This window comes from Solanum verrucosum, unplaced genomic scaffold (genome assembly GCF_900185275.1).
Source record: "Solanum verrucosum unplaced genomic scaffold, falcon-dt-bn FXZP01000278.1, whole genome shotgun sequence".
NCBI classification, from domain to species: Eukaryota; Viridiplantae; Streptophyta; class Magnoliopsida; order Solanales; family Solanaceae; genus Solanum; species Solanum verrucosum.
In genome coordinates, this window is record NW_026020332.1 from 5,421,042 (window position 1) to 5,441,535 (window position 20,494).

The window sequence follows — 20,494 nt, forward strand, 5'->3', positions numbered from 1 at the left end:
ACTCCAAATCACTATCCGAGCTCACCAATGCGTTGTCTTCAAAAAATCTCACAACTTTGCCTTTTGAATTGCCCAGATCGAACCTGTATAACTCAAGGTATCGCACTTTTAAAATGAGGAATAAAGCTAAGTTAAGGTTTTAAAAAGGACGAAACCGGTCGCTAAAACCCAATAACTGGTCGTTAAAGGCCCAAACTCTGGTCGCTAAAGAGCTGTACCAGATCTTAGCTTTGGCTAATCTTCAAAGTCTCCAATGGGGTGCTCGGAATTCGATCAGTACCAGATAAAAATAAAACAGATATGCTACCCTACTAAATTTGATATTCCGGACTCAACGGCGCAGTCAAAATTTCCATACGAGGTAATCTCGATAAAAAGTGGGTCCCACTTCCAAATGTCATTTTAACCAAAATCCACTAAGGGGCTCGAAATGAGTCCGGAGGCCTTGGAAGTCGAACGAAAGGTCGTTCTAGACCAAACTCAACATTTTGGAGCTAACCGCGTTGACGAAATTTTCATCTAAGCACGTTTTCCAAGAATGTTGACCAAAGTCAACCTTAGGCTAAATTTCAAAGGTTAAAACGCTTAATGGTCTAAACTCGCATCAAAGGCCTTCATACTCGTGCAAACCATGCTACCATCCTAACTTGGCCATTCCGGAGCTGATAAAATCGTCAGAATTCCATTATGAGGGCGTCTTCTTGAACTTTTGATCGAAAATAATCGTTCAAGGTTCATAAGCTTTAAAACACTAAAACTCACCCCATAACTAAACGAACGATCAGGTGACCGAACCGTCAGTCCCAGCAAGTCATAAATGACTTGGGGTCGCTATAGGAACGCTTTAAACGACACACAGAAGACAAGATATAGAAATGACCAGGAGGGTCATTACACGATGTCTGCGAGTTATTCTGAAGTAGTGACATGATGCAGGGTCATGAGGCCATCATGTAGCTTGTTCCTCACAAAGTGACAGTCCACTTCTATATGTTTAGTTCTTTCATGAAACACTGGGTTTCTGGTAATATAAAGGGCTGACTGGCTGTCACAAAATATTGCATAGGGTGTAGAGGTTGGCACTGCTAGTTCTTCAAAGAGTCTATTCAACCACACTAGTTCACCAATGATCTTTCTCAAATATCTGTACTCTGCTTTAGCTGAAGATAATGATACAGTCTCTTGTTTCAAAATTAAGGAATGGTGACTCAAGTTTTAATTATTGAGTAGGGGTGATAATTTTTAAATTAAAAATTAAGGGATTGAATTTTTCACACCTAAGTTTTTTATTTTACATTTTAGTCCATCTTATATAAAATTCTAAATAATAAGAAATTGAGGGGAAAAAAGGGTACCAACGGCTCACTTTTTTCCCTTTTTCTCTCTTGCTTATTCTTCTATTGTTGGGGACCATTGTTGTTGCTCTTCTTCTTGATTCTTCTTCTCCATCATCATGCTTTCTTCTTGTTCATCACCATCTCCTTCTGGTTGTTCATCATTTTTTTCTTCCTGAGTTGATATTCACATAGTACTACTGCTTTTAGACCAAATATCATTGGGCTAATTCATAGGTGATTTTGGTAAGTAAACTAATGATTTTTACTCTAATATTTTATTTTGGTAATTTGAGTGTTTCTTAATAAATTTACAGTCGCGTATCCAACAAGTAAGACATCTATTGCAACAAATAGATTCGCCTGATAAAGAACCAGAAGCTTGTCACAACAGATAAGTCATTTATTGCAACACATGAGTCATCTGCTGCACCAGACGACTCATATGTTGCAACAAATGGCTTACCCGTTGGATACATGTTACAGTATCAAGTCAAACTAGGACAAAACCCGAAATTTGTCCAAACATGTAAGTCATATATCGCAACAGATCAATTAACTATTGCAATAGATGACTCATCATTTACAACAATAGACTTACATGTGAATCATCTGCTGCAACTGATGATCTACTTGTTGCAATAGATGATTGACTTGTTGGGACAATGATTGTGCATATGATTTTTAATTGTATATAGCCACTAAACTTTACTAGACAATCATTATTAAATTTTTTTAATAAATTCCTTTAGGTACCATTAATGGAAAAATCAATAACAATAGATATTGATTGTTGTGGTGAATGGATTGAGAAGAACAATCGATTTATTTGGCGTTGGAAGGATGGTGACATGTCAGAGTCAATATTGATAACCGTCCAAAAGGATATTTTGTATAATGATTTTGTGAACTCAATCATTAGCTAATGTGGACTAAATTGGACGCAAGAGAACAACATGCCTGATTCAAAATGCTCCATAATTATTGTAATAGTGAAATAATTATTTTGTACTTAGTTATGAATCTTATAATTTAAACTCATTATGGTTAATTGTGTATGTTCATATTTATTATATAAAATATATTAGTTATGCTCATCTATTGCAACAAACTTTGTATATTTTGTATTAGATGCATTATCTATTGCATTATTTGTTGCAATAGATAATCCTTCTGTTGAAAATACTTAAATAAATATGATAATCTGTTGCAACAATTATAGGAATCTGTTACAACAAATGTCTAATATGTATTACCTGTTATAATAGATGATCCATCCATTGGAAATAATCAAGCATATATGCTCACCTATTGCAATGGATGTTTCATCTGTTGCAACATATGAGCATATATGTTTGATCATTTTCAATCGACTTTATATATATTTGATATGAAATGTTTTATTAATCCATAAATAGTAATAAATAAAGTTATTTAATTATAATTACCTTTCAATTATAAGTTTAATTATAATCTCAATGCATTATAGAGTAATTACATGATCAACTAACTGTATTCGTCTTAAATAAAGTGATCAATTGATTATTTTGATATGAAACGCTTCATTAACCCATAATTAGTGATAAATAAACTTATTTAATTATAATTACCTTTCAATTAATAAGTTCAATTACATTTTCGATGCATTATATAGTAATTACATGATCAGTTAATTGTATTCGTCTTAAATAAAGTGATCACTTGATTATTTTGATATGAAATGCTTCATTAACCCAAAATTAGTGATAAATAAACTTACTTAATTATAATTACCTTTTGAATTAATAAGTTCAATTATATTTACTATGCATTATAGAGTAATTACATGATCAGTTAACTGTATTCGTTTTAATTAAAGTGATCAATTGATTATTTTGATATGAAATGCTTCTTTAACCTATAATTAGTGATAAATGAAGTTCAATTACAATAGATAACCTATATGTTGAAAATAATCAAATAAATATGATTATTTGTTGCAACAAATATAGAAATCTGTTACAACAAATGTCAAATATGTATTATCTGTTGCAATAGATGACCCATTCGTTGAAAATCATCAAACATATATGCTCATCTGTTGCAATGGATGATTTATCCGTTGCAATAGATGAGTTGCAACAGATTATAACCTGCTACAACATCTGTTTCAATAGTATAATTTAACATTTTATAAATCTCAGAATAAAATAGAATTCATGATCAAATAACTGAATATCTATATAATATAAAATATTGTCATCGACAATTACAATATATGATTAACTAAATATGATAAGTGTTCATGAATTACAATTCATTTAAAATTCTTCAGCTTACAAAATAGAATTCATGATAAAATAACTGGACGTCTATTAAATATAAAATATTGTCATCAGCAATTACAAAATATCAGGTTCTTCACCTTACAAAATATGACTTCAACAACCCATACCATCTACAACTTTTGCTACTCTTCTATGGCTCCTGAAGATGACTCAACATTGTAGGGAAGAGGAGTAGTTGCAATTTGTTGTCTATTTTTCATATTTGATAATATCTTGGGAATTGATTTTCTTCTCCTCTTAATCTTTAATGGTGTGAGTGGATTCGAAATTTTTCTTGATGGAATAACACCTCTTTTAGATATCAATTCTTTAACAACACTAATAAGAGCATCGAAATTTTTCTTGATGGAATAACACCTCTTTTAGATATCAATTCTTTAACTGAGCCTATTTGTTCTTGCATTCTTCACATTTACATGCAGAACATGAGCTAAAACGAGCAAAAGATGTGGTATGTCCACTGAAAAAGGTGAATCCACCATTTATACCACCAACATCATCAACATGCTTACCACCACTTTTTAGCACCAACATCACCAATATCGATACCAACATTAACATCAACATCTATTGCAATATCATCAGCATCACCAAAAACAATAAGTGTTTCCCTTTTGATCGTTGTTGCTCCAACCAATTCTTTTTTTATCAGATTCACTGTAGGGTCTGATTTTGTGTCAATAATTTCTAAAGTTAAAAAAAATGACATTTGCAACTCTTACTCTGTGGGGACAAGTCATGGATGTACAATCTATACACAAAAGTAGTTTATATTAAAACTAATCTATAAATTATAATTTATAAAATATTTATTGTAATATTTACGTATATATATTTTATTCTAACAGATGACCAATCTGTTGCAATAGATGGGTCATCTATTGAAACAAAGCAAAACAATAGCAAATGATTAAGTTTTCTTACAACAGATGACTGATCTGTTGCAGCAGATAGGCCATCTGTGGAAAGTAAGCAAAACAGCAGCAAACTACTGAGATTTCGTCTAATAGATGACCCATTTGTTGCAACAGATCGGTAATCTGTTAGATGAAAGCAAAACAACAACAAAAGATTGAGATTTCGTCCAATATATGACCTATTTGTTGCAACAAATAAGTCATCTGTTGAACATAAGTCAAACAATAATAAATGATTAAGTTTTTGTCCAACAAATGACCTATTTATTGCAATAGATCAGTCATCTATTGGACAAAAGCAAAACTGTCACACCCCAAAATCGAATGTGATGGCACGTGCCCAAACCCCACCGGACACGTAAGCCTAACATCCAAAAATCCGACGATGCGAAATTAATAAAACAAGAATAAGATAGAAAGATAAGCGAAAGTCTTTAAATAAATTCAACATAACCCCAGAATTGGTTGTCACATGTACAAACCTCTAATACAGAATCTGAATAAAATATACAAGTCTCATAGTAAAGTTCTAGAATAGAACAGAACAGTAAATATAGATAACTTGAGGGCACGTCTGGAATGAACCGCTACCTCTCAAGTAAGTCTGGAAGCTCTAATCTGAAGATGAGTAATAAGGCGGATCTGATAGAGCTGTCAACCTACACAACTGTGTAGAAGCAAGGGTGAGTACCAAAAGCAACAGGTACTCGCAAGTAACACTAAACTAAGCTAAACTAGCAGCTACAAACAACTCCTTTCAATCCCAACCGAACCACCGAAACTTCATTCTAACAGCGAACCAACAACCTATACTACACAATTCATAATCAGCAGATATATCCAACAGTGTCTCAACATCAACCTCATATCCTCATGTAAGAGCAAATAGATCATATATCACATGAAGAGGGGCAAATAGGAAAAATCCACACACCACAGACAAAGATGAAGTCAAATGCGATGCAAATACAATAATGATGTCATGTAGTCGTGATGCATGTCTGTCCTAAGATACACATCTGTTGACGTAATCAGACCGCGCTGAATACTCAAATCAGAACCCATGGGGGCCACACATGGACCATGTATCACCGCCGGAATCAGATCCCATCGGCATCCAAATCGCTAGCCGGAGCTAGTCCATCTCATATATCTCTAGCCGGAGCTAGTCTCAACTGTGTCTCATATCCATCCATCCTCATATCAGTGTCTCAGAACTTATGCAACAGATGGTTCACACATGGGATGAATAATGAATATGCACATGTCATCAATCACAATTATTTCACGATCACATCATAGTATTACACATCATCTGTCTCAATCACAACCATATCGCGATCACATCATAGTATTACACATCATCTGTCTCAATCACAACCATATCACGACCACATCATAGTATTACACATCGTCTGTCTCAATCACAATCATATCACGACCACATCATAGTATTACACATCATCTGTCTCAACATAAATGTCTGTATCAATCATAGCCTACTCATGCTCTTCTATCCCCTCAATATCAGTTATCACATGACTTATTCAACAAATTCAAGTCACATATAACACATTTAGCTCGTTTTATTCCCCATCTTTCAATTACAACAATTTCAATCAACAAATAAAACTCATCCTCAATCCCCATTACTCCCCAACACAATTAGGAAAGTAGTCATGTGTAGTCTAAGAGTTTAACAAAGTTTAGAAGTCACTTGCCTCAAAACACTTCAACTAGTAACTCAAATTTGAGTTTTACCCTTCCGAGCACGCTCCAAATCACCACAATCTATTCATAAATGGAATCTCACAATCAATACGAATCTAACAACACCAATATCGTGAAATTTGGAGAAAAGGGTAAAATGGTCAAAAAAATCTCGTTCCGAAAAATATTCTCGAAATTTGGAAATTTTTAGTGAAAAATGTTCCCCAAGAAATTTAGAATCCAATAGTGAAAACCGTTTCGAAAAAGGAGTTGAAATGAGTTCACAAACTCAAATTTTCTATTAAATTCGGATTAGGCAAAAAACCACAAATTTTTCAGTTGAGATCTCAAATTTTGATGTTAAAATCCATAAATAATCGATGGAAATCAAAGATATAAGTTGGAAATAACTTACCCAATGAATTCCTTGCGAAAACCCACTTGAAATCACCTATTTTCGAGCTCTCAAAGTCTAAAAATGGAGAAATGGGTATTTTTCAAGTTGGGGAAAAATGGCTACTGATTTTGGCTTTAAAAAAAAGAAAAGAAACTGTTGTTGCAGCTAAAAAAAAACACAGCAGTTGAAACACAATTATAATACCAAAGTTTAAGTCCCCGTTGGACCCTCGGGATTCGTTCGGAATCTCGTGCACACAAACTAAATATGTACCCCCACTAAATTCGACGTTCCAGACTCAATGGAACCGTCGAAATTTGAATTCGAGGACTCCTTGACCATAAATTCAATAAGATGCCAAGAAACTAGTTTAACGCCAAAAAAATTCGAAACTCAAACGGAGCGTCTAAAAATTCAACCAAGACTCATTCTAGACTTAGAATCGCCTCTTGAAACCAACAGTACTCTCGGAATTTCAATCTGAGCCTCGGAACCTCATATGATGACCAAAGTCAACTCTTTATCAAAATTTCACAACTTTAGCAAACTTAGGACCTCAATTCTTCGTTTCAACTCCAAATTCGACTCCGTAACTTCACACAGACCCGTTTCGACATTCTAAAACTGCCGGAATCGACGGAAATCCGATCCGAGTCCCGAAACTCCAAATGACTCGAAAAAGCACTTTTTAACCAACTTTAACTCATAAAAACTCAACTTCTCAAAAACTCAACTTTTTACCAACTTTTCCTCAAACCAACTTTACAATCACAAAACATGAGACTCGGGGCAACTACTGAAAGGGCAAAATAGTCATTTCCACGTAAAATTACCAAAATGACCTTTCGGGTCATTACGAAAACAATAGCAAACTCTTTATGTTTTCTTCCAACAGATGACCTATCTATTGCAGTAGATGACTATAGATGAGTCATAAAATAAAATTGATATAAAGAGGACTCTTTGCAAGATCAATCTTCTTTCTCACATTTGAAATTGCTAACGAATACATAATGAGAAGACAACTCAAGTTCTTCTTCTTTATAACTAAAAAGGAAAAGAGATCAAACTTCTTTATTACATTTGAAACTACTAACGAATACATAAAGAGAAGACAACTCAAGTTCTTCTTTTGCTTTATAACTAAAAAGGTAAAGAAAACTTGATCCTGATTATGATGTTATGCACACCTTGTAGACATTGCTGCTCAAATCCAATTGGGCAGAATCTCTAACTTACACTATTGAAAAACTTATGGCCCCATGACAAACTCTTCTAATCTTCCTTTAACTGCAACATAACTATGTGTAAGTTAGAACAACAAATCGTATATTAGCCAATAGTTCGATTTGATTAAAAACATTTAATCATTTCAGCTTAGCCTAAGTGTAGAAAACAATCTTAGAAAGACTTTGTCCTGTACTTGTTGTTTGGTCCAAAAATATTATAACCAGAGGGATCTTATTCCATAGATATAAGAGTTTATAAGTAAAGAAGAATAAAGCCATTCTCTTTGCATGAATTGTCGAAAGTAAAAATCATGTGAACTCTAGAAAATTGACTTTAGCACTGTTCTTGGAGGCAATAAATTATTTATGATGTCTTGATTATGTTTTCTTTTCTTCATTCTTTCCAACAAAATCAAGAATACCAACAACACCAATTGATTCAATACAACAACACAAACAACAATAAGAAGTCAATATATCAACAATTGTTCGAGAAATACAAATAATAAATATGTCTACGAAAAACTCAAAAATCACAATAACTATTACTATTACACAACAATGTTGGAGAACAACAACAACAAATTAAGGTTTTTTTTCGGATTTGTCTTCCTTTTCAAGCATCAACTTCTAAAATTGCTAACGTATACATAAAGAGAAGACAACTCAAGTTCATTTTTTTCTTTATAACTAAAAAGCCCTAATTTTTTTCAAAAATAAAAGTTTTTACCTGTGAAGAGAGAAAATTGATGCTTAGAATCGAAGCAATTGTCGGAAGTTGAAAAGTTGAGACCCGAAAGTTGAAAGGTTTTCGGAAGTCGATTGGGAGCGATGGCGGAGCAGATTTGAGGAAGAGACGTTCGGAAGAGAGGAAGAACAATGAAGAAGAGAAGTTAAAGAAAGTGGAGAATCCAAGAAAGTGGAGAGAAATTTGGATTGTTTTGTATTTTAAAATTTGGACTAATTTGTATTTTTAAAAAGATTAGAAATTTTAAAAATGTTAATTCAGTCCCAATTAACTTAATCTAATAATTAAATGTTTTGACTCTTTTTTTTGGTCAAAATAGTCACCAAAATTTAAATAGAGACTTAAGAGATACCTTCCATTCAATTTTCTCCAATGGTAAATAATAATCGCAATGTCTTTGCTCTCCTGTTTGTCTGTTTTTAGCAATCTTAGTGCAATGTGGATCTTGTATTTGAAGAAACATCTGCATGTCCTGCTAGTATTCCAATCAAATATCATGTCATGAAACTGAGATTATTAATTTTCTTATCTTGTAGCAATCAGGTTCTTCCAAAGATGAACCTATTGGGAAGAATTTTCAGGAAAAAAATGATGCAAGCAAATCTTGAATGTTCTGCCAAGTTGCTCTTTCATTTCTTAAATGGAAAATACTTCATTGAACGATCTTCTCACAATCACTTCCTCTTTTTTAGACTCTGTCGCCCTGCTTCTGTCATCAAAAAATACTATTTCATGCTGGTCACTTTAAAATATTTGTGGTAGAGTAGTTTCACGATACTTAGATTGACTTGTGTGTTTTTGAGCTGTTGAGCTTTAGTGGAATATGTTTGTGATGCTGATGATAATTCTAGAATGATGTATATATATACCCAGCACAAGTGCAAATGCTCAGCTTAGATTTGTTTGCAGCCTGTAGAGCATCTTGTAACAACGTTATACGTATAGTTAGCATTAGTTGCTTTTAGTCTGATAGTAAGTTTAGAAGTATCATCAAAACTCAACTTTCATACATGTGATTTAGTTAATCAGGCCTTGAGTTGAGCTTATGAAGATTTGTGATTCCTCCAATTGGTGGTACTATAAGACAAAAGACATAGTTGTTGGCGAGTTCAAGTCAGATGAGTGTAGTTATGCTCTCTAATGTCTCTGAATACCTTATGGGATGGAAACAAAATTGTTTTGTAAGTAGAGTGAATTCACTGGAAAATGTCTTTGTTACCGCTCTATAACATGAAGAATCCATGTGTGTTCTGTGTATATTGGAAATGCTTTTTAAAAGGAAAGGTCTGTTTACACTTGAAATTTACTTGATTTTTGTTTAAAACTAGTTAACCATGTATGTTGTCTGCCCTCCAGTTAGATATGGTTGTATCAGCTTCTTTTTCAGCAGTTGCTCAGCAAAAACATGTCAAATTAGATAATTTCCTTGACGATCCCCCAATATCTACTTATTGCGTAATTTTTTTTGTAGCCAATTATTTCTGTAGCAAAATCTTATCCGGTTTCAATGTACAATTTCTTCTTAATGTACATTACAATTTTTTGTTTTTTTCCAATATGTTAAGTGATTGCATGAAAGTTTGGCTTTGAGATTGCTTGGTTACTTGTGACACGTTCTATTTATCCACGGTATGCTCTCTGCCATGTGTTCCTTATATTCTTGTAAAATGCTGGTGTTGCTTCAAATAGAGCAACCTTTTATTTGCCGCTAACAATGAAATCACATATTGTCCAGTTACTAATTCCTGCTGGCTCTTTCTATGAGAATCGTTACACAGTTGTTGATTACGGCATTGCCTCAATTGCTAGTACTAAAATATCTAGTTTCTCTTGGATGGTCAAACTTCTATCTGTCTTTGAATTTTGATAACATGTTCTAATGGAGAAGTCGAGGTGCACACAAGCTTGCTCGGACACCATGGTTATAGAAAGAAAAAGAGTACCGGGGGTTGGAGAGAATGATTTCGCATTGGAGAGCGGAGAATTTCAGCGCCACCCTTTAGAAATGAGGAATATGAAACTGTGTCTGGGTTTGGGAAGTTAATAGAGGTTGGTCAGGATGCAGGGAGAAAGGGAGAAGAAAAAAAAGAAAAAAGAACATGCAAAAAGAAGAAGCTCAATTGGTCAGTTTTGGCTATTATCCAAACGAATTGTTAGTCTCGGATAATAATCCTACCCCCGCAGTCCCCATACTCAACATAATGTTCTCCTGCATTATGGGAGACAAAGTTATCTATCCCTACTTCTCATGAATGCTCTCAAATGTGGAATATACAAGGTGGACTTTTTCCAGGGCATATATCACTGACTAAATAGCCCATGTCATTATTCAATAAAAATAGGTAAGACTTTTGTGAAAATTGAGTGCAACTCCAAATGTTGAAGATTGTTTCCAGGCTTCACTGTACTAGTAATAACTTTAAGTAAAATATATCTTTCATTGAAGCACATTCACATGATTCATGTGTAGAATTCCATTCTAAGGAACTCTCTGATCTTAAAACACATTGTATTTTCTTTGGACTTATAGTACGTGTGCTATACTGGTTTTCTTTGTTGCTGCCAGAAAAGGAGTTACATAAAAAGTCTTACTCTGATCATATGAACATTCTTTTACGTATTAATATCTTTATGTTATTTGATTAAGCTTCTTGGAATACCTCTTTAACTGCTCAGTTCCCCCACATGCAGTTTCATGCATTCTTGAAATTTGATGGTGCTTCAAAGGGAAACCCTGGACTAGCTGGTGCAGGTGCTGTTCTGCGAGCGGTAGATGGAAGTGTGGTATGCTCCCTTTTCAGTTTGAAGATAGTTTTTTTACCATAATTTTACAGTTTTTCGACTTCTAATTCTCTTTTTCTAGGTTTACTGGCTGCGGGAAGGTTTGGGCTTTGCAACTAATAATGTTGCTGAATACAGAGGTGTAATCTTAGGGCTGAAATATGCGCTTGAGAAAGGTTTTAAACACATACAAGTTCAAGGGGACTCAAAACTTGTTTGCATGCAGGTCATGTATTCTCTTTCTTTTATATCCATCTCTAAGGAACACTATTTTCTATTTTATTCCTTCAATTAGAACATGGCCATAGGGGGATACCCCAATTATCTGTAGAAAGATCATAGGTGTAAATTCACTATCAATCAATCTATCTAGCAAGCCCATTTGTGATGAGCTTTCTCTAAAAATGTAACTTAAAAGTGGCCTGAGAGTTGTTTATGCAATGTCATTCTTTCTTAAAAAGTGAATACAATTAACTCTTTTATTGCTAAAAGGTTCCTGGTTTTAGAATTATGTGGGAAGTATTATAACTTGCCAAGTGCAATGGGAGATCTCATCCTTGAGCAGCTTTGCCGGAGCACTGTGGGTCAGATGGTTTTGGGAGGACTCCTAATGTTGAAGTGGGACAACAGAATGTAGGTTTACAGTTAGTTAAAGAAGCTTACTTTTCTGCAGCACTATTATTTTAGTCTGAATAAATAGGTCACAGGTTTGAGCCGTGAAATTAGTCACCGGTGCTTGCATCAGGTAGACTGCCTACTTGGCACCCCCCAGGGTACGGCCGTTTCCCATATCCTGCGTGAACATTAGATGCTTTGTGCATCAAGATGCCCTTTATTATTATATTGCAACATAAGAGATTAACTGCAACAGGTTAGGGAGTGAGCGTAAAATCCTATATAGGATTTGAGAAGTGTTGCGGCATAAGGAGTTAATCGAAATTATGGGTTAGGATCTTGGACTGTTAACTGAACCATCAGGCATACAAATTTTAATTTAATGTCCAGGGCCTCGTTTAAGTGAATAATGGGTTATGTCGAGCCTTGCTTCTTTGGAATGTTATCTGCCCATTTGCTTTCTAACTTACACTGAGATCAAGGTTGAAAAACTGAAGCTAGACTTCACCATGCCTGTCTGATCATTTTACTGGGATTGTATTTATTTACCAACTTAAGTTTATTTTACATTACTGTTTATTTATTTACTAGATCTACAATCTACTTGTTGGTCTACAGTCACTCATTACTTTATTTTCTATTTTTTTCATGGAACAGATTCAGGGAATCTGGAAAAACTACAAACCAAAACATGGTGGAATTGTCCAAGACTGTCGAAGAGGTTAAAGATCAGTTTATGTCTTTCCATATCATCCATGTAGAAAGAGTATGGACAACTCTTGCAACATTTTCATAATTATGATCTTCTTGCTTGAAAAGAGTTTGTTTAGTGAAAATATTATGTGCTAAGTACTCGGGAATATATGCTGTATGATGTCTCTGCATAAATGAGTGGCATAATCTGTTGAAAACAACTCCTGAAACAAAAGATGGACAAGCAGTGGGTACTCGGAGGTTGGGTTCAATTTATGCAATATTCTTGGTGTTGCACCATCTGAAAATGGTTCTTCTATCGATCTGTTTCTGGATGCGAGTGCATGCTTCCCAAGCATGTCATTTGACTTTTTCTTTTTGCATTGCTCAATATGAGAGTCTACGGTGTTGTTTACATATTCACCTTACCCAATTCTTTTCAAGTTACCTTTCTGCATATGTTACATTCATTTATGATGTGTTACTTATTTAACATGTCAGGAACTCAACACGGAAGCTGATATGCTGGCAAATCTAGCGGTGTTGTTAAACAGGATGCTTACTTTTGCAGATGGTGAAACTCAAGTAGAATCGACATGAAGTAGCTTATACTGTGCAGTCTTGAACCACTTGATGTTTTTGGGATTTTGGAGGGCCAATGCTACCAAGGAAAGCGATACGTGTTCTTATGGTCTGAACAGTTTATTTCTCCCTACAGATATATGATCTGGATTATATGCATGTATTAACCTAGTTATAACTCTGGATAGCCCAACTTAGATTTGGCTTTACAGTTACATAAGCCAACTACTTTTTGTAGCTTTAAATTGTGCAGACTGAAGTAATATGAGTCAATAGGTTCAATTAATTAGGTACTGACTGGTTTAATTGTTCATTTGAGATAGTTATCCTTTAAGTCTGATCAAATTCATTTGGGGGGTAGTGGAAGGGGAAATCGGGGAGTGGATTACAACGTGGGGAATCAAACTCCATCAATAAGGTGAAAGCTTAGGTAACGAACCAACTAAGCTACTAAGATTCCTCAAGTTGGATTAACTTAGGTACTAAGTGCATAAAAAAAGCTTGTGATTGGAACACAATTGACCCAATTGTTATTTTTCTGCAAGCTTTTTACTCAAGTGGCTTTCAGCTTCCCTTTTTTTAATTTATAGGCACAAGAGGTCAAATGTTGATTGTTGTGAAATTACTGAATGAATCTATTTTACTCTTACTTCGATCTCAGAAGAATGCAACAACCATCAAAATAGGCAAGAAACTTTTTCTAGGAATTGCTACTTTTGGTAATCCTCGTTATGTGTAATTGAATATACTCTACACACTAGTAATTAAAGGACTAATTAGTTTTCATGTGTTCCTAGCTTTAAGAAACTCTGATGTTGAACAGTACCATCCTTAAATTACATCAAACATTTTGATAGGCTAAAGATGGTTCTCATGCATCACCAAATTGGCTTAATGTTTCTTTTTTCCCAAACATATTTTGCGTGTTTTATGAGCATTCCAGCTTCTTGTTTCTCTAATTTGTATTTTAGATCAAGTTTGAATCTATACTTTTGAATCGTTTTAGAATTTCACATTTTATATTGTCTATCATGTTTTTACCAGTTACATAATTATGTGTTTTGACACCCCATGAGTACTCTTTAGACCTCATTTAGGGACCCACATTTTATATTGTCTACCACTAGTTTACTCCTTTCTCCTTTCAAAAATTGAATATTTCAATTGATTCTACCTTATAGTCAAGAAACACCATAAGTGTGTTTTAATATTAAGATATCAAGAAGTATAATAAGTATATAAAGAAATATTACTCTTCACTATATCTTCTTAAAATAAAGCTAGTGCGTGCATATTTAAAATTAAATATCATGGAATCATCCTCTTACTCCCACCAACCCCTCCCCAAATTTTCAAATTCATGTCTATATAGTACACTAGGCATTAATTTAATAGTGTAGGACTTGTTCAACTTGCAGAAGAAAAAAAGTCTTCAAGAATGGAAGATGATTAAACTAAAGCTGAGTTAGAAACCTCTCAGAAGTTTAACCGATTACGACTACTCTCTCTTTTCTTTTTCTTTTTTATTGGGAGGGAGGAGGAAACAGGGGGTGTGGGGGCAAGAGAATTACAAATTAGAAATAAAATCCTGTCCAACAAATCGAAAGTTTAGATAGTTAATCAACTAAACTATTCTTACTTACGAGTACTCATGTGTACCCTTAGTCCCATATGACTAAAATTTCTTTAATTTTGTTTCATGTCAAACTGTGTTACGTTAACTGAAACTAAGGGAGTATTAGTTATACCAGTAGACTTGAGAGTCAAGAAAAATCAAAAAGTAAACCACCATTCCCTTCTTCTCCTTCAATTTCTGGGCATTTTCTTCTTGTCCTTTACATCTACTTTCCTCATTCCTTTCTCATTTGCCAACCTTTTTTGTTGCCTCATTTGTCAAACTTGTATTTTAACTTCTTGTGTAATATCTTCTACTGCTATGCTTATTTATATTAGATGTTAGCTAGGCCTTCAGGAATATCTCAAATTCTCCAAAGGCCAAGATGAGCCAAGTTTCCATGTGAGTGGCAATTTTTATTATTTTATGGCATATACTACAAAAAGTTCAAATCTTTTTGCTTTATTGTTCAAGATTGTATTGTTTTACATGACCCAATTTTTCATTTTTTTTGTTCCACAGGTTTAGTAGTGGCCAAGAATTTGCAAATTTGTTTGTGAGCTCAGATCTACTTCATCATTCTTGGTTTACAATCTCTGACCTTAGGAATCATCCTTATTTGAATAATCCAATTTTGGTTAAAGTTTACCCATATCATTCAAATGGTGCTATTGTTGCTTTTGTATCCTCTCCTACTTGTACTCTTCAGAAAGAAATGGTCTCTTCAGAAGATCTGGAAGGTTCTCAATCTCCTTTTGACTTCATTTCTACCAAACTCAACCCTCATTTCTCAGTTAACAAAGCAGCAATAACCCTTTTTGCTTCATTACTGAATGAGCTCTCTGCCCTCAAAGAACAGGTACTATAATATTCTTTTATTTCTCTGCAAAATTTGTGATTTCTCTTGAGCTTTCCTTACTTGTGCTAGATATTACTTCTTCTGTTTTAATTTATTTGTCTGCTTTTGACTTGGTACAAAACTTAAAAATGCAAAGTAACTTTTAAATTTTGTGGTCTTAAACTAAAGTTCTGTAGAATGTACTGAAATGCTATTTCATGTTGTAGTCTTAGACATAGTAGGTAGAGAGCCAGAATCAAAGAGTTGCCAAAAATATTAATGATTGACTGCATTCATTAAATCTATAAAGCTAGAATCTTTTATAGATTTTATGGTGTTAGTTTCGTCTGCAGGAGCCTTGTTGTTCATATATTCATGTTGATGTTTTGTTCATTCTGATCGACTGCAGTTGGGCAGTTTCAGTCCTCTAATAATCACTGGAGTGTCTTTGGGAGGTTCTGTGGCATCTCTATTCACTCTCTGGCTACTTAAGGACAATAATAATAAGCGTCCCACTTGCATAACTTTTGGTTCACCTCTTCTTGGTGATAGTGGCCTGCAACAAGCCATATCAGAACGTCCATCATGGAATTCAAGCTTCTTGCACGTAGTCTCGAACCATGATCCAATCCCAAGATCTTTAATTTCACCAACTAATGCCTTTGCTGGTTCTATTCCTCAATCTTGTATTTACAATCCATTCGGCATGTTTCTGCTGTGCTCAGATTCAGACTGCTCTTGTTTTGAGGAGCCTGAATCTGTTTTGGATATTATGATGGAAATGAACTTAAATAGCCAACACCAGGACAATCGTTTCTTGGCTTTCGACTATGAGCAGGTTTTGGAACGCCTCAAGCATAGAGTAATCTTTAATGATGCTTCTCAGCTGTTTCACTTTAGCATGGATCAACTTCAAGCAGGCATTGATCTACAGCTAGAAGCAATCGGAATTGGTGGACAGGTAAAACAACTCTTACACCTAAAACGAAAGCAAGTAGAGTTTACCTTTATTTAGCTAAAGTTTGAATGAATAGGAAATCAATAGAGATAACATTCGTAAAACTTATAGAACTTGTTTCCAAACCTGTGTTTCTAACTTCTATAATGCATATAATTGTCGTGGCATCAGACAAGTAACATGAACCCTCTAAGGACTAAAGTGAAGAAAAGAGTGGAGGAATCTTTCGCAAAGAAGAGGAATGCCATTGATCCTGGCAAGAAGCTAAACAAAATGAAAGAAGCTATGGCTTGGCTAGAGTGGTACATGAAAGTAACCCTGAATGAAGGAGGCTACGTTGATAGTTACAAACGCAGTGATTTTCGAGGCAGGGATGCTGTCAAAAGCAGACAAGAAATTGTCAAGCACCAAAGAATCCTCAATAGGTACTGGAAAGCAAAGGTTGCAGAAGTAGAGGAAATGCCACAAAGCAAGAAGGCAGCTTTTCGTACTCGTTGGCTGTATTCAGGGACAAACTATAGAAGGATGGTCGAGCCACTCGACATAGCTGAATACTATATGAAATCAGGGAACACAGACTATGTAAATCTTGGTAGATCCGAGCACTATAAAAAGTTGGAGGAATGGAGGATAGAAGACAACCCGTCTGGAAGTGGTAACGATAGAAGGAAGTCCGTTTGCCTCACCGAAGATTCTTGCTTTTGGGCATATGTGGAGGAAGCTATTATAAATTCCAAAAGACTGAGAGAAGGCAGTCTAGAAGAGAAAGAAAATGCAAGGGAGTATTTGGTTAATTTTGGGGAATATGTAATTAATATGATAAGGAGCTATTCAGTATCCTCTGAGATTTTCCATCCTCATAGTAGCTTCATGAAGTGGTGGAAAGATTATAGGCAAGATATTCTAAGCTGTTTGAGTAGTTTGCCTTTGGCCTTTTACATGGAAAATGGAGATTATCAAAGTTATGCTTAGAATGGTAGTTAGTGTTAACTACTCCAGTCTCCACCAGCGGCTCATGTAGTGGTCGGCCTTATAAAACTCGCTAAGCCTGGCTTCCCTCTCCCCTTTACTTACTAAGTGAAAAACAGTCGTCGGCATTCTATAAGCGACTCTACTCCAGTTGCATAACTTAATAAGATTGGTATGTGAAAATGTATTGTATTTTACCATTTACCAAATAGGTCTGTGCACACTCCCTGTAACATCAATTTTCAAATTGTTTGGAGACTATTTGAGGTGGATTTGAGCTGATTTTCAAATTAAAAACTTGAGGTTGAAAACGACTCCATCTATGTATATCCCCCTTGTATCTCCTATAAATCATGTATATCATACACATATATCCATGAAAATATGGGTATGCTCAGTGATATACACAATATATACATGTGATATATTTAATCAAGAGACTATAGAACTGAAATTTAACGCCAAACTAGTCCACCTCACCTACAATCATCCTCTTCATCTAGAGGGGTCAACCGTTAATCATAGGCGGAGTTAGAATATCAGTAAATAAACTTAAAAGCTTAAAATCCAACACACCATTCTCTATCCCCATTGAACAAGTAACTCGTTATCAGAGAAAAAGCATTTCATTTCCAAATCCTAGTAGTGCCTAAAAGTCTGCTCATTTCTATAAATCTTTTTGCGATTCAAGTACACATGAGAAATGAGTTAATATCTCAGATGTTCACTCAACTTTGAGTTGTTTACTTAAAAAGTCACTCAACTTTAAGTTGTTTACTAAGAAAGTCACTCAACTTTGTTTTATAACTCAAAAGTCATCCAACTATTGATGTTTTACTTAAAAAGTCACTCAACTATTTATATTTCACTTAGAAAGTCCCTCAATCAATTTAAATAATTTTTTCAATAAATTTCATCTTAAACTATTTTTAAAGAAATAATAAGATATCTATTTTAATTATTTTATTGATCCGCTCCAATTATTTAATTATAATCTTTCTAAAAATAACGTAAAAAACGTAGCCAAAAAAAAAAAAAGATTTTCGCTTCTAGTAGTTGTAAAACTAGAAATAAATTGTTAAAAGATTACCAAAAAGAAAAATTGGAATTGATAAGAAGTATAATTTTAAAAAAAGAGGCAGTAACGATCTTCTACTATTTTTTTTAAGGGAAAAGGATCAAAAATACCCCTCAATTTTGGTTTATAGTTTGACTTTACCCTCGCCGTTAAAATGAAGTTAAATTTACCCCTCCCATTACTAATTTCACCAAAATTACCCCTCATTTGACGGAATCCCCCAAATTGATCCAAATTACCCGAATTTTTAAAAAAAAAACCCTATTCCCTATTTTTAACCCAATGCCCAGACATGCCCCCGACCCCTCTAGAGGATAACCCATTCCCCTTTTACCCATTCTCTCAAATTTTCCATATAACTCATTAACTTCTCTTCTATTGTTCTTCATTTATCTTCCTTCTGATTGTTCTTTCCACCATCTCTTTCGTTCACTTCTGATTTTTCTTTTCAGAAAATGTCACAAAATAGTTATTCGTCTCAAAGAAAATGTGCTTGTGGTTTAGTGGTCAAAACACTGATTTCGAGTACTACATCTAATCTCGGAAGAAGATTTTTCAGATGCCCTCGTCCAGACGTAAGTATATGAACTGATTTCGAATTTCTTCGTATGAACTGATTTCATATTTCTTAGTATGAATTGATTTCGTATTTCTTCGTATGAACTGATTTCAAGTATTCTTATGGCAGTTTTCTTCATGTGGATTTCAACATCGACAGTGGTTGTACTACTCCGTACATGAGTGGTCCGTCAAGTCCTACACGTGCTGCCACATTGTTTTACAGTGCACCTGCTAGTCCTACTCAAATTTCCCCTCTTTACAATGAATTCAATTGGGAAGAAATCCCAAAAGAGAAACATAACCCAGATGAAGATGATGAAAAAATTTCTTTTGATTTTAGTGGGCAATTGGAGAGGATTTTGCTATCTACAGCTGATGAGTTCTTTGATTGTGGAAAGATTAAACCTTTGAAACCACCTCCAAGGTTTCAGTACGAAGGAAAACACATGGATTCTCCAAAATCTCCGAAGATATTGTTCATGGAATCATTTTCTCCTCGACATAAAATGAAAGATTTTGACCCATTTGTTACAGCTTTACAAAAACAAAGCCGAACAGAGAAACCCCACCAAAATTCTTCAAATTTATCGCCTTTGAAAGTTTCCAACTTATTATTTGATCACGAAAGCAATCAAGAAAACACGAAAAAATCCGCTTCTGTTTCTTCTTCTTCATCATCATCTTCTTCCTCCTTTTCGTCTTCTTCAGTTTCTTCGATGATCTCACTCTGGTCCAAAAAATGGAAAATCAAAGACTTGTTGCTATTCAGAAGGTCGACCAAGTAGTAAAGAACAACTAAACAAGTATGAATTGTTGAACAAAACCCATGAAGAACAATTAGAGGGAAGAGAAATGGAGAACAATGGAGGAGAAGTTAATGGGTTATATGGAAAATTTGAGAGAATGGGTAAAAGGGGATGGGTTATCCTCTAGAGGGGTCGGGAGCAGGTCGAGGCATTGGGTTAAAAATAGGGAAGAGGGTTTTTTTTTTAAAAAAATATTCGGGTAATTTGGATCAATATTGGGGATTCCGTCAAATGAGGGGTAATTTTGGTGAAATTAGTAATGGGAGGGGTAAATTTAACTTCATTTTAACGGCAAGGGTAAAGTCAAACTATAAACCAAAGTTGAGGGGTATTTTT

The 20,494-nt window shown here is 34.6% G+C and overlaps 1 protein-coding gene and 2 pseudogenes across 1 annotated transcript; all 3 read left to right on the forward strand.

Annotated features, from left to right (window-relative positions):
- Positions 1 to 9,053: 9,053 nt before the first annotated feature.
- LOC125836500 (uncharacterized) lies at positions 9,054 to 13,351 on the forward strand (annotated as a pseudogene).
- Positions 13,352 to 15,165: 1,814 nt separating this feature from the next.
- On the forward strand, positions 15,166 to 17,760 carry LOC125836392 (senescence-associated carboxylesterase 101-like). The gene is made up of 5 exons (XM_049515566.1): positions 15,166 to 15,350; positions 15,471 to 15,807; positions 16,196 to 16,747; positions 16,778 to 16,780; positions 16,916 to 17,760. The coding sequence occupies exons 1-5, from the start codon at positions 15,334 to 15,336 to the stop codon at positions 17,714 to 17,716; spliced, it is 1,710 nt and encodes a 569-aa protein (XP_049371523.1). The 5' UTR covers positions 15,166 to 15,333; the 3' UTR covers positions 17,717 to 17,760.
- A 1,518-nt stretch (positions 17,761 to 19,278) lies between these two features.
- On the forward strand, positions 19,279 to 20,285 carry LOC125836501 (uncharacterized; annotated as a pseudogene).
- Positions 20,286 to 20,494: the final 209 nt, after the last annotated feature.